At 35.0% G+C, this 13139-nt stretch overlaps 2 protein-coding genes across 2 annotated transcripts in view; one reads left to right on the top strand and one right to left on the bottom strand.

Moving 5' to 3' along the window:
• Positions 1-33: 33 nt before the first annotated feature.
• nherf4a (NHERF family PDZ scaffold protein 4a) lies at positions 34-7708 on the top strand. The gene is given in 12 exon segments (XM_016479897.1): positions 34-93; positions 96-120; positions 1080-1107; positions 1289-1353; positions 1438-1643; positions 2041-2248; positions 3374-3510; positions 3611-3815; positions 5674-5870; positions 6211-6405; positions 7376-7609; positions 7676-7708. Coding segments are annotated over 12 exon segments (1593 nt in total).
• A 543-nt stretch (positions 7709-8251) lies between these two features.
• The window catches only part of LOC107683819 (5-phosphohydroxy-L-lysine phospho-lyase-like), a 5945-nt gene continuing 1057 nt past the window's right edge, over positions 8252-13139 (bottom strand). The window contains exons 3-12 of the mRNA XM_016479861.1: positions 10950-11109; positions 10698-10772; positions 10488-10575; positions 10289-10405; positions 9522-9604; positions 9211-9436; positions 8965-9119; positions 8764-8853; positions 8559-8689; positions 8252-8456 (exon numbers count right to left, since the gene is read on the bottom strand). Coding sequence (XP_016335347.1) covers positions 8416-8456; positions 8559-8689; positions 8764-8853; positions 8965-9119; positions 9211-9436; positions 9522-9604; positions 10289-10405; positions 10488-10575; positions 10698-10772; positions 10950-11109 — 1166 coding nt within the window. The 3' untranslated portion in view covers positions 8252-8415. The remainder of the gene's footprint in view (positions 8457-8558; positions 8690-8763; positions 8854-8964; positions 9120-9210; positions 9437-9521; positions 9605-10288; positions 10406-10487; positions 10576-10697; positions 10773-10949; positions 11110-13139) is intronic.

Here is a 13139-nt window from a genome sequence, read left to right as displayed (position 1 = left end):
ACAAGGAGGAGCTATACTGACTAAAGCATTTTAATGCTTCATTTAAATGTGTACCTTGCACCCTCACGAAGCCCAGGGCTCGGCCAGCAGTGGTAAGCAGGATCATGAGATTCACCACAGGTAATTTACTACAGTATATATATATATATATATATATACACACACACACACACACACACACACACACATTGTTTTCCATTGCAACGATTGTGCAGACTGTAATGTAAAAGTCAGGAAAGACATTTTAAGATTTTATTTTTACAAAGAGTTTATTTTTGCAAAGCGGTGGAGACAACAACCTGTACTGTATAAAAAGTGAATGTAGTAGAATGGTCTGTACGTCTGATATATTAGCAGTGTAATCATTATTTATTATTATTAGTAGTATTTATATACATTTATTTATATTGATGCACACTCCTAAAAATCCGACCAATTGGAACATTATTTGTTAAAGATTTTGTAATAAGTTTCATCATTTTCAGCAGTCAGAGATTTATTTATGTAAATTAAGTGATTTCTTCATTGCTCCTTTGTACAAATGTAACATTTCACCCCTTGAGGTTTTAAAACTAAAAGTGTAGACAAAAATAAGCACTGGAGGACTGAGGAGTTTCCTTTTGAACTCTGATCTCAAGTCTTGTCAGCATTTTGTGATTTCTAATCACATGTCCGTAATCAAACTCTTTAGTATTTATTTTAACTTAAAGCAGCCTGTGTAGATTTCGCCTCGCAGTGCATCTCACAGGCAAATATGGGAAACAAAGCCCCGCCAAGAACTGTATGTTTTGTGGTTTTAGATCCATGGAAATTAGCAAACTGAAATAATGTGGCATACTTGCACACGTTTAAGGCTCAAGATCGGCCATTTAATTATTTCATGAAAGCAATTTGTCCTCTGAAATTTGGGGAAAAATATGCAATTGCTGGTTGCCAGTCACACGCCACTAGACAATGGTTAATATTAAACAGTATTGAAGACTTTTTCTTTTGTTTATGAAAGTTGTTGCATCACTCCTGACATGTTTGAGTAGATATGGATCACCTTCTTAATACTTTTTAATTGTTTACTATCACAGAACCAGCGGATTCCTCAGAGTTACCAAAGTAAGCCTTCAGAATGCTCTTTAAATGTGACCTTTTGACCTCTGATTGATTATCCTACATGTGCACACTAATGATTCTGCATAAGCAATCTGGTTTACTTAAACTAGTCAATAAATTATCTTATTTTTGGTTTGTTTACATAAAAACATACTTTACAGCAAAGTGCAAATGTTTTTCACAGGAAGTTCACCTTCAACCCAAAAGAAGGGATTGACAACCCTGCTTTAGTGATCTCTGATGACACAGGTAACCATTTTCATCCAATCAGTGACTGACTAACGATTGAAAGAAAAAAAGGCTGCATATGAATACTGAATGAATTGTCTCCAGAGCCTGATGTGCATCCGCGGATGTGTGTTCTGAAGCGAGAAGAGGGTCAGGGCTTTGGCTTCTACCTGAGTAAGGACGCTGGCTGCAGGGGACATGTGGTGCGCCAGGTGGAGCCTTGGAGCAGCGCAGAGCGGGGTGGGCTGAAGAAGGGGGACCGAATTTTGGAGGTCAATGAGGACTTTGTGGATGACAAGGAGCACTCGACTGTAAGAGCACTTCCTTACGCATACATGAGACCTTTGTATTCTGTGAATTAAACACATGGACACTGGAATACAAATGATATTGCCAAGTAGATGCAAAGCATTAAAGGGATAGTTCACCCAAAAATTCTCTCATATTTACTTAACATCATGTTGTAGCACATATGTGATCCTGAACCACAAAACCAGTCTTAAGTCGCTGGGGTATATTTGTAGCAATAGCCAAAAAAACATTGTATGGGTCAAAATTATCGATTTTTCTTTTATGGCAAAAATCATTAGGATATTAAGTAAAGATCATGTGCATGAAAACTTTTCATCACCACTTTCGTGTCACCAGTACACCTTACTGTGTATTATATTTAGTCTTGTAGGTGTGTAACCTGTGCCTTGTTTTCAGGTGGTGCTGAAAGTGCAGGCGTCTGGGCTGAAGCTATATCTGTTAGTGCTGAGTGCTCAGGATTATGAGTTTGTGGTTTCAGAGGGAAGAGACCTCATGTCGCTCGCCAGTGCTTACCGTCCCATTGAGGGCTGTTCTCGCCCACGGTTGTGTTACATCACTAAAGAGCCTGGCAGTGGCTTGGGCCTCAGCATCATTCCTATTGAAGGTACTGCTCCTTTCTAAACATATGTTTGAAGCTAAGAATGATGTCATTTTTACATTTATTAAATTAAAATTAGTATTTTATTATTCACATAACAAGATGTATAGTTTATCAAGACTTTTCACAGAAGAGGGCATATATTAATATATGGTATATATCGGGTCATCATATATAAAAACACATAATAAGCACAAAAAGCATTTTTAAAAGAATTGCCTTTTAGAAACATACATTTTCCAAATAAAATGGCAAAATGGCAACACCACATTTTACTGTCTGTATCTGCAACAGCTTTACTGTACACATTTGGCTGTTTCATTTTCAACAATACATTTTGTAAACAAAACTGAAACCAAAAAGTAAAAAAATGACTAAGTATCTGTTCATGAATATTTTTATGATACATCAGCACAGTAAGATATGTACACATCTGGAGGTGTAATATCCAGGACTTTAAATGATATTGTATTTTTCATTATATATTTCCATGTGGGTTTAAATGCAGTGCTTTCATTATTACAAAGCATTTATTTATTTATGTATTTACACCAGTTTTTAAGTATCATTACTATTATAGTTTTATTCATTTAGTTTTTTCTATTTTAAATTTTAATTGCATTTTTATTTTATTTTTTATTTTATGTTATGTTATTTTATTTTATTTAACATTTGTTTTATTTCAAATATTATTTATATATATATTAAAATATATTATAGGGTATTGTAGGGTTATTATAGTTAACATGAGTTCAGCTCATGAAAAATGGGGGCAAAAACAAAAGTGTTGCGTTTATAATTTTGTTCAGTGTATATATATATATAATTTTTTTTTTTTGTTAACTATAATAACCCTGACCATACACATTCACTATAGAAAAAAGTAGTACACTCATAGGACAGAGGAAATCAGTATGGGTTGAGAGTAAACACACTCTTAGATAAGCCTGTTGTTTATTTATGCACCCACAGGTTTTATGATGTCCAATTACACTAAATTAGAAACTTCTCCCCTATAAGAGATGTTAGAAAAGTAGTTGATTCACTTCAGAGAGCGTTTCATCATAATGTATGAATACATGGATCATTGTGGACAGTTCTAGTTCATTTTATTCAATACTGTGAGAGTAGGTGAGCGAGGTCGTTATCGTCTCAGCCCAGTGACTGATGGTCCAGCTGAGAGAGCAGGAGTCCAGAATGGAGACAGGCTGATCTGGATCAATGGAGCTATGATTTCAAGACTTAGTTATGCAGCACTGTCAAAAATGGTAAGCGCACTTGTATAGTATCTAATACCTTATATTTTAATCTCTGATGCTTTCTGTTTTTGGGACATTAGAAAGACTAGATTTCACTTTGTTCCATCAGGTGAAGAAATGTGAAGACCATGTGACTGTCTTGGTAATTGACAGCAGGAGTGAAGTTTGTTATAATCGCACGGGGATACCCATAATTCCTGCTTTTGCCAAAACGCATAATCTACCCTACAGACCAAAAACACTATACCTGACTCAAGGACCACAAGGATACGGGTTCCTCCTAAGGCAAGAGAAGTTACGATCTGGACGTATTGGTGAGAAATCGCTGATTCTTTACCAGTGTTATTATTATTATTATTATTATTATTATTATCTAAAATTAAAACTATTAAAACATTTTTGTTCATTGAAAGCTAATATATAATAAATATTAGATGGAAAACTGTCTGTATTAGATGAGATGCTGTCTTGGCAACTAACTGAAATAAGTTTAAATTGCAACATTAAATTAAAGGGATAGTTCACCCAAAAATGAAAATGTTATGTTTATCTGCTTACCCCAGGGCATCCAAGATGTAGGTGTCTGTAGGTGACTTTGTGCCTTCAGTAGAACACAAACGAAGATTTTTAACACAAACCTTTGCAGTCTGTCAGTCTTATAATGGAGGTGAATGGGAATCACGGCTAAAACATACAATAAAAAAAAAAAAAACCATACACAAACAAAACCAAATGAAACCCTGCGGCTCATGACGATACATTGATGTGTAAAGACACAAAACTATCGGTCTGTGCCAGAAACTGAACAGTATTTGTATAGTTTTTTACCTCTGATTCACGCAATGTCCGAACTGTTCGAACTGTCCTGAGCGCGTTCTCAACAGCAGGCGCGTGAGGCGTCTTCTTCTTCTTCTTCTTGCTTTACTGCGATCGCAGACTTATAAGTGCATTACCGCCACCTATCTCTCAAGTGGACCATTGACACTCCTAATTGAGATTGTAGATAGAGTGTCAATGTTTTTTGTTTTTGTTTCATTGTATGTTTTAGCCGTGATTCCCATTCACCTCCATTATAAGACTGACAGACTGCAACGGTTTGTGTTAAAAATCTTCGTTTGTGTTCTACTGAAGAAATAAAGTCACCTACATCTTGGATGCCCTGGGTGTAAGCAGATAAACATCAAATTTTCATTTTTGGGTGAACTATCCCTTTAACTGGAAATAAATAAAAAATAAACCTGAACTAAAACTAAAACCAAAATAAAAATAAAAATAAATGTAGCTTAAACAGTAATATTAAAAATAAAACTACTAAAAATGACAAAAAACATTTAACACAAATAAATATCATAAAATCAAAAATCAAAAAAGAAGGAAAAAAAAGGAAAACTAGAATATAAAAATAAAAGCTATTTAAAAATATTATAAACTAAATATAAAAACTATAACAGCATAAAAATAATACTAAAATAATATCGTTCTTTAGTGCAGGGGTTTCTCTGAGAAAACTGTGTTAAATATAAATAAGTATTCAATATAAAATAAAATAAAAATATAATATAATATTTTAAATATATAATATGTTTTATTTAGTATAAATAAAAATGAACAATATAAATGGTATAATAAGAATTTAATATTAATGTTAAATATAAATATAAATGTAATAATAAATGTTAAATAAAATATATAGTATTCAATAATTTAATGACTAATTAATAATATATATTTAATTAATATTTACATAAAATAATAGTAAAATATCATTACAAAGACTGGTTGGTACTAATCACGTGACTACTATTCTATTGATTCTATTGATAGCTTTTATGTTTCTCTTATTACTTCAATGGTATGTAGAATACATTTCCAGAAAATATTTTACACATTTTACTTTTTATTTATATACCGTATAAATATTTTTCATAGTATAAATAGGTCTTTTTATAAAATATAAATGGGTCTTTATTTAAAATATAAATTAAAAAATAAAATAAAATACAAAATATATAGCTGCCTACATTTTAGGAAGAGTGTCCCTCGCAAAGGGATTATCATATATGGGGGTCCATGGCATCACTCATTTTTGTAAATGCTTTTAGATGTGCCAATAATTAGAAAACACTGTAGACATTTCAGCAGCCATCACTTTGTGATATGTTCGCTCTATAGCTCATGTATTACGAGAGATCGACCCCTGCAGCCCAGCTGAGACTGCAGGAATGGAGGACGGAGAGCTTGTGCTAGCGGTAAACGGGGAGCAGGTGGAGGATGCAGAGCATGAGGCCGTCGTCAGCAAAATACGGCAAAGCGGCCAGCAGGTCACCCTAACCACCATCTCCGTCCCTGGCAGAGACTATTACACACAGGTGCTTGCATGCACACGCTTTCACACACAAATGCTCATACAGAAAAGAGGAGCGATAACATTCCGCTTGCGAACAGCTGCTAAATCAACATATTTTTCCTCTGACTGAAGACATTTGACCCTGAGGGCTAACCAAGGGCCTAATCTCAAGCTCCTAATTCTTATAGTACACACCAAAACAGGTGTTTTTAAAATGAAATGAATCTACTATTTGGAGTAGACATTGGACCCCTGGGAATGGGTGGGGTCGCTGTGACCTAGATAACATAAGGAATCACTATTCTTGTTGTATTTGCTTGGATTTATCACTGAGAGAGTGTCTGTTATTTGATCCACTTCAGCTGGGCATTTCTCCATTGCTGTTCTATGAAGACCATACTCCAAAAAGGGAACAGTTTCCTAATCCTCCTCCGCCACATCAAGAGGGACACCAAAATCCACCGCACCCTCGACTTTGTGTGCTTCACAAGGAGGGTGCGGGATTTGGCTTCAACCTAGGCTGTGTTCAGAATAAGCCTGGGACGTATATCGGTCAGGTACTGTAAGCATTTATATTTAAAAAGCATCTGTGTACATTTAAATGGAATAGAGTGCAGCAGTGATGACATATTTTTTGTAGGCCACCCCAGAAGTTAGAATCATCCAGGTTCCTTCTACAAAAGCCCAAAAGATTTTTCCATTGGCTTTTGGATTATTGCAGAAAATAATCTCTGTGACCAACAAAAGTCTATAATTCTAACACTGAATATCTTCACGAATTAGGAATTTTGAAGCCTGAATACAATCACACCAGAATTAAAAAGGTAAATGTAGGTTATAAACAAACATGGTCACATGATGTCAGTGTCACAACCATTGCGTTTTCGACTGCTCTTTCTGTCTTTATTTAAAATAAATTTTCTCTGAAACTTCAGGTGAAAATAATTTGCAAGAGGGTGATTATAAAAACAACAAGGCTGTAAAAGCTGACTTGTATGTAGATGACTTCTCCTGTTTGGCATGATGACGTTTAATGTCTCTGACAGTCCTATTTAAAATCTGTTAACCACGTTTTATTTCTGGCATTTAAACAAAAACCCATTAAAAAAACAGAAGCAGAAGTGCCAAAATGCTAACTTGCTTCTGGATTTTAGCCTACAAGAACATCCCTTCAGCACTCTATTGCAAAAATTACTGTTTTCACACAAGTCTCCCTGAACACGCCCTCATCTGCCATTGGTTGTACAAATAATAGTCCTGCCCCCAAACTCAGGCCATTGGTTAACTGATGCTGGGTTGGTATACTCAAACAGAATAATATTTTGATAGCATCACAGTGCTTATATTTTGTGGGTAAATAACTTTTTTTTTAAATACAAATATAAGATGAAAATAGGAATATTAATAATATATTTATCTTTGCATTTTTAAAAGATATACAATTTTAGAATTAACAGAAAAAATAACAGACTATTGCTTTCCATGTCTGGAAAAACTTACACATGTAATTCTCCTTCTGTTCTGTAGGTGATGATGGGGAGTGCAGGAGAGAGAGCAGGGTTGTGTGAGAGAGATGTGGTTGTAGAGGTGAATGGACAGAATGTGGAGGCAGAGTATTTTGATGAAGTGGTGAGGTTGATAAAAGAGGGAGGAACTCCTCTCAGTCTGCTAGTCATGGAGGGACTGGGATATGAGAAACTGAGAAACGCCAGACAGCCTGTAAGTTCAGGACTCAATCTTTGCAGTAACAAATTGAGACTTGCTCACACACATACATGCATTTTGTAATTTCAGGATTATTTTAAAGATTTAAATATTGTCTTTCAGGTTCCAGATGCTTCACAAGATGATTTTGTATGAATTAATATAGTCAGGTAAAACATTTTGTTAATTTATTAATTTAACATTTACTGTAAAATGATCATTCATTTTTTTAATTAAAATAAAACTGCATACCAGTAAACCCTCCTCTCTGCCAGAGATCACAAATACAGTCTATGTGGCTAAAAAAGATCATTTAAACTACTTTGTAAACAGTTATAAAGATTCTTGTATATCTTGCAGAAATATTGACAAAAGAGTAAACATGCTTTTCTTGTCAGTAACCACATTTATTATAGAATCGGTGTCATTATTTAATGCAACCAAAACACGTCTGAGTACAAATGTAATAAAAAACAATTTGAGTACAAATGTAATATAAAGATTATGGAGACTGGAGTATGTGTACAATCAGGTTTAAAGTGATTTATATTGTTGTATGGCTGTAAAGTATGAAAGCATATTAAAACCTTAAAATCCTAATCTTAAAATTTGTTTACACCACATCCTGGAAAACTGTATGTAGAGGTGTGATTTCATGTTAATATATGTTTATCCAAGTTTTATTTTGAAAATATTTTGAGTGAATTTAGTCACCTTTTTGTTGTAAGTATTTATAACTGAATTCTGAATATAAACAGATATATATTCAAGAATGCAAATCACATGAAAATTATTTATTAAAATTCATTTAAGAATGTTTGCTCTATGCACTACATTGAAAATTATTTTCATGTTTTTAAACCTCAACTTCCGCAGTCCTCTTTTTGATGGGTATGCTCCAGTTCTGTAAGTTCAAAGACAAACAACAAACAAGTTCAAACAAAATGAAAATAAGTCAGATTAATCAGTTTCCACATGCTGAATTAACTGTTAACTTACTACCAACCTCTGAGAATTTGGTCAATGCATGTACAGACTCTCTCAGCATCCTCAATACTGAAGCACATTGGAGGTTTGAATTTGATGACACTGTCCCACGGTCCATCAGTGCTCATAACTATACGTTCCTCTTTCAGCCTAAACAAATCAAAATGGGCAGTTGGTTATCAGGTAGTTGTAGCTAGTTGAGAAAGAACAGAAATGGTCAGTACCTTCGTACAAGATGTGCTGCTTCTTCTGTTGCTGGTTTTCTGGACGCTCTGTCTTTAACTAGCTCCATACCTATAAACAGTCCAACACCACTACAAAAAAGAACAGAAGATATGTCTGCTAATGTTCTTCTTTGAGATTACAGCATGATGTTACAATAGTATTTTACAAGATCTCAATAAAGATTGATTTTCAGAACTTACCGCACATCTCCGATGAGTGGATGTTTAGTCTGAAGTTGAAGGAGCAGCTGTTTAAGATGACCTCCGACACGCACAGCATTGCCTCTGAGGTCTTCTTTCTCTATAACATCCAACACTGCCAGACCAATGGCACAGGATACTGGGTTACCACCAAACTGCATGGGACAAAAAGGTTAAATATTTACTTAAACTCTTCAAAGGATGTACAAGCTACATATATTATCACAGAAGCATTATGGTTCTCACTGTGTTGAAGTACTCCACACCACTGGCTGTAAAAGCAGCGGCTATTTCCTCTGTAGTAGCCACACACGCAATAGGATGACCATTGCCTATTGGTTTGCCCATAGTCACAATATCAGGGCAGAAGTCTTCACCTTGAAGCTGAAAAGCCCAGAAATGACTCCCAACACGACCGAAGCCTGTCTGAATCTCATCTGCCACATAAACTCCTCCTGCTTCACGAACGTATCTGATGGGAAAAATACAATGCTGTGTGTCGCTTAATTCCTGAATAAAGAGTAAAGACACTCAATAAAAATGACAAGGAGACTTACTCTGCTATTCTTTTACAATAACCAGTTGGGAAAATGATCTGGCCACCAACACTGGGTAAAGACTCGGCAAAAAAAGATGAAATCTACAGACAAAATTAAAGGGGTCATATGATGCGATTTCAGTTTTTAATTTCTCTTTGTATGTTCCCACTGGATGCAACAAATGCCTCGTTTATAATGGGTTTTAATGTTTTTGTCTCGTCGCTCCGGCCTGACAGGGCATCACAATATGGTAAGGGGCGTAGCATTTCCGTCACACGCTTGAGGTATTCGGCCAATCACAACGCACTGGATAGCTGGCCAATCAGAGCACACCTCGCTTTTCAGACCGATCAGCTTTGTAAATCGACGCGTTTCAGAAAGGCGGGGCATAGAGGAGAAACAATAATGTACAGTATGTGGAAAATAATGTGTTTTTTTAACCTTAAACCGCATAAACACATTTCATTACACCAAATACACAAAATAATGTTCTTTTTAGCAACATCATATGACCCCTTTAAAGGGATCATTCACCCAAAAATGTACATTCTGTCAGTACAATGAAAGTCAATGGGGTCCAAATCAACACTGGTCACCATTGACTTTTACCTCATGGACAAAAATATTGAGACATATCTTCTTTTGTGTTTCACACAAGAAAGAAAGTCATACAGATCTAGAATGACATGATGAGAGTGAGTATTTTGGGTGAACTATCCCTTTAAGAAGGACAATCGGTATATTTTAGTAAAAAACATTTAACAACTTTGCTTTTCCTACCATACCTTACGGCCTTTCTTATGCGCCTCGTCAATAAGACTTTTCACAGTGTCTGCATAAGCCTGTCCTGGGTCAGGATGATCTTCTCGGTAGATACCGTGGTAAGTATCAGGAAGAGGTGCCTGTATTTAAGCAAGAATGAATGATATGTAGCAAAGAGTCATAATTATTGGTTTAAAAGTTGTTTCTATGTCCTGTACACACCACATGCACCCACTCTTTTTGGCCCTCCAGTTTCCGGAACTTGTACGGGCTGATGTCGATGAGTGAGGTGAGATGTCCATGATATGCACTGGAGAGGCAAGTAAAGATGACACAAAAATAAGTCTAATGTAGCTCTTTTTTTCATTATCGACTGATATAAGAAACATAACAGTTCACAATTTCACATTTAAAAAGTTAGGTAAACCTTACTGATCTAGCACAATGACATCCTGATGTCGGGTATACTGACGGGCCAGTCTCAAGGCAAGATCATTAGCCTCTGATCTTCGGAAGAAGACAAAAATCCAAATAAGATTTTGTAGAATAATTACAAGTTGTGTTATTTATCATGTATGGTATGCATATATTGCAATTTTACAATCTGCTTCATAAAAACATTGTAAAAAAAAAAAAAGATTTTGTAGAATATTTCTTTTAATCTGTGTAATCAGAGTTACTTACCCCGAGTTGACAAAATAAAAGACGCAAAGTTTCTTTGGCAGAGTGGCGGCCAGCCGATCTGCATACAGAACTATATTATCGTGGAGGAATCTAGTGTTTGAATTAAGAAGATCCATCTGAGCAGCAGCGTCCTGAGTGAGGCTGGGGTGACAGTGTCCCACTGCAAAGACAAAATGTATCAAGTATGTCATCATGATACTTGATACTTCCTCTAAGTGCTCTGTAAAGCCTATTTAAAATTCAGTGGGATGATGATAAAGAGTTGATTACATTTCTAAAAGCATACATGTTACGAAAATGTATCATGGTTTTACTACAGTAACATTAACTACGGTATGCAGGCAGAAATGTTGTAGATCTGTTAGGGGATATAATTTGCAGTTTTATGCAAACGTTATCAGGGCAACCCTGATAATTATCATAATTTCAATTTCTAATAATTATCAGGGCAACCCTGATAATTATCATAATTTCAATTTCTAATCTCTTTTGAGGTTCCCATATTGCTACTTTCCCCACAGAGATCAAGGAGAAGCACAACTAGCAATCAGCTACCTTAAATATCCTTTTTCATTATTAGCTGTGCACCTGTGTTTGCAGTGTTAAAGTTCATTGAATCAATCAGCATTAAGTGACTATAGATATTTAAATCCGCACAACTGAGAAGGTGCCCAAACTTATTTCACACAATGCAATACTGCTACACTAAGAATTTCTGTCTGAAAAACATAACATTATCCGGCTTTCTCTAGAAACTGAATAGCATATCACTACGATCTTGTCTTATAAAGAAAGAGCACATTATTATGCAGCCTCAGAGGGGTGCCTAAACTTTTGCATAAAACTGCATTGTAAACACAACAGATAATTATTTCTTCATAATTTCTAGATGTGCTTAGACTACTATTTTAAATGCACACCACCATTCAAAGGTTTGGGGTCTGTAAGAAAGAAATTAATACTTTTATCCAGGAAGGATGCATGAAATTGATCAAAAGTGACAGTAAGACATTAATCATTTTCAAATTTCAAACTATCAGATTTGAAATAAATTGCTGTTCTTTTGAACATTCTATTCTTCAAAGAATCCTGAAAAAATATATGATTTCCACAAAAATATTAAGCAGAACACCTGATTTCGACATAATAAGTTGAAATATTTCTTGAGCACCAGATTTATAGAATGATTATAGAATGATTTCTGAAGGATCATGTGACACTGGAGTAATGGCTGCCGAAGATTCAGCTTTGTATCACAGGAACAAATGAAATGTTAAAAGATTAAAATAGAAAATATTTATTTTAAATTGTAATACTATTTCTCCATATTATTGTTTTACAGTATTTCTGATTCAATAATTGCAGCCCTGGTGATCATAAGAGACTTTTAGAAGAGAACATTAAAAAACTCTGACTGACCTCAAACTTTTGGACAGTAGTTTATGTGATTTTTCATTTCATATAAATTAGCAAGGATGTAACTTAAAAAAAAAAAAGAAATTATATATACGGTATATATATACATAGTGTATATATATACACAGTTTCTGATTAATTTTTTGTAAAAAGTGTATAGGGTCGCTAGAGACCTTAGGTATGTAAATATGTAAGTATTTTTTCCTGCGCAACTATATTTACATATCTGATGACTCAATATCGGCAATGCATCTTTTTCCCTCAAGGTGGCACTGTTTGATACACGATAATGACGTGACGTTTCACTCATAATTACCTCAGGCATAAAACAAACGAATATCATCAGCAAAAATTGAAGTGGTTTGAATGGCTTTACTGCAGAGCAATTACTATACGCAATTAAATATAAATGTCACTGCCATTTGATGCTGGATGTGGTGAATAAGCTGCCAGTGATCAAAATATTGAATATGAAGTCATTGAAAACGATAGTTTTGAGAATATGGCTGAGATCGCGAATATGAGGCAGATGCTGAATGTACTGTGGAAGTGCGCTGAGGATGACAGCGATGGTAAAATCATCTGCTCAAATTGAACCCTTTTAAGTTTCAAAAGGTAACGAAATATGCCTTGTTTTATTCTTCTGTGATTGTTCTTAAAATATCAAGAGAGTTTTTTTCTATTGCAACAGTTCGAGATCCCTCCGTGCTGGATCGCTAAAGACCCGAATATGTAATAATGATTGGCGAAACATTCATGCATTTAAGGGTTAAT

Source organism: Sinocyclocheilus anshuiensis, unplaced genomic scaffold (assembly GCF_001515605.1).
Source record: "Sinocyclocheilus anshuiensis isolate Anshui unplaced genomic scaffold, SAMN03320099.WGS_v1.1 scaffold2925, whole genome shotgun sequence".
Classification (NCBI taxonomy): Eukaryota; Metazoa; Chordata; class Actinopteri; order Cypriniformes; family Cyprinidae; genus Sinocyclocheilus; species Sinocyclocheilus anshuiensis.
This window is presented reverse-complemented; position numbering and strand designations above follow the sequence as displayed.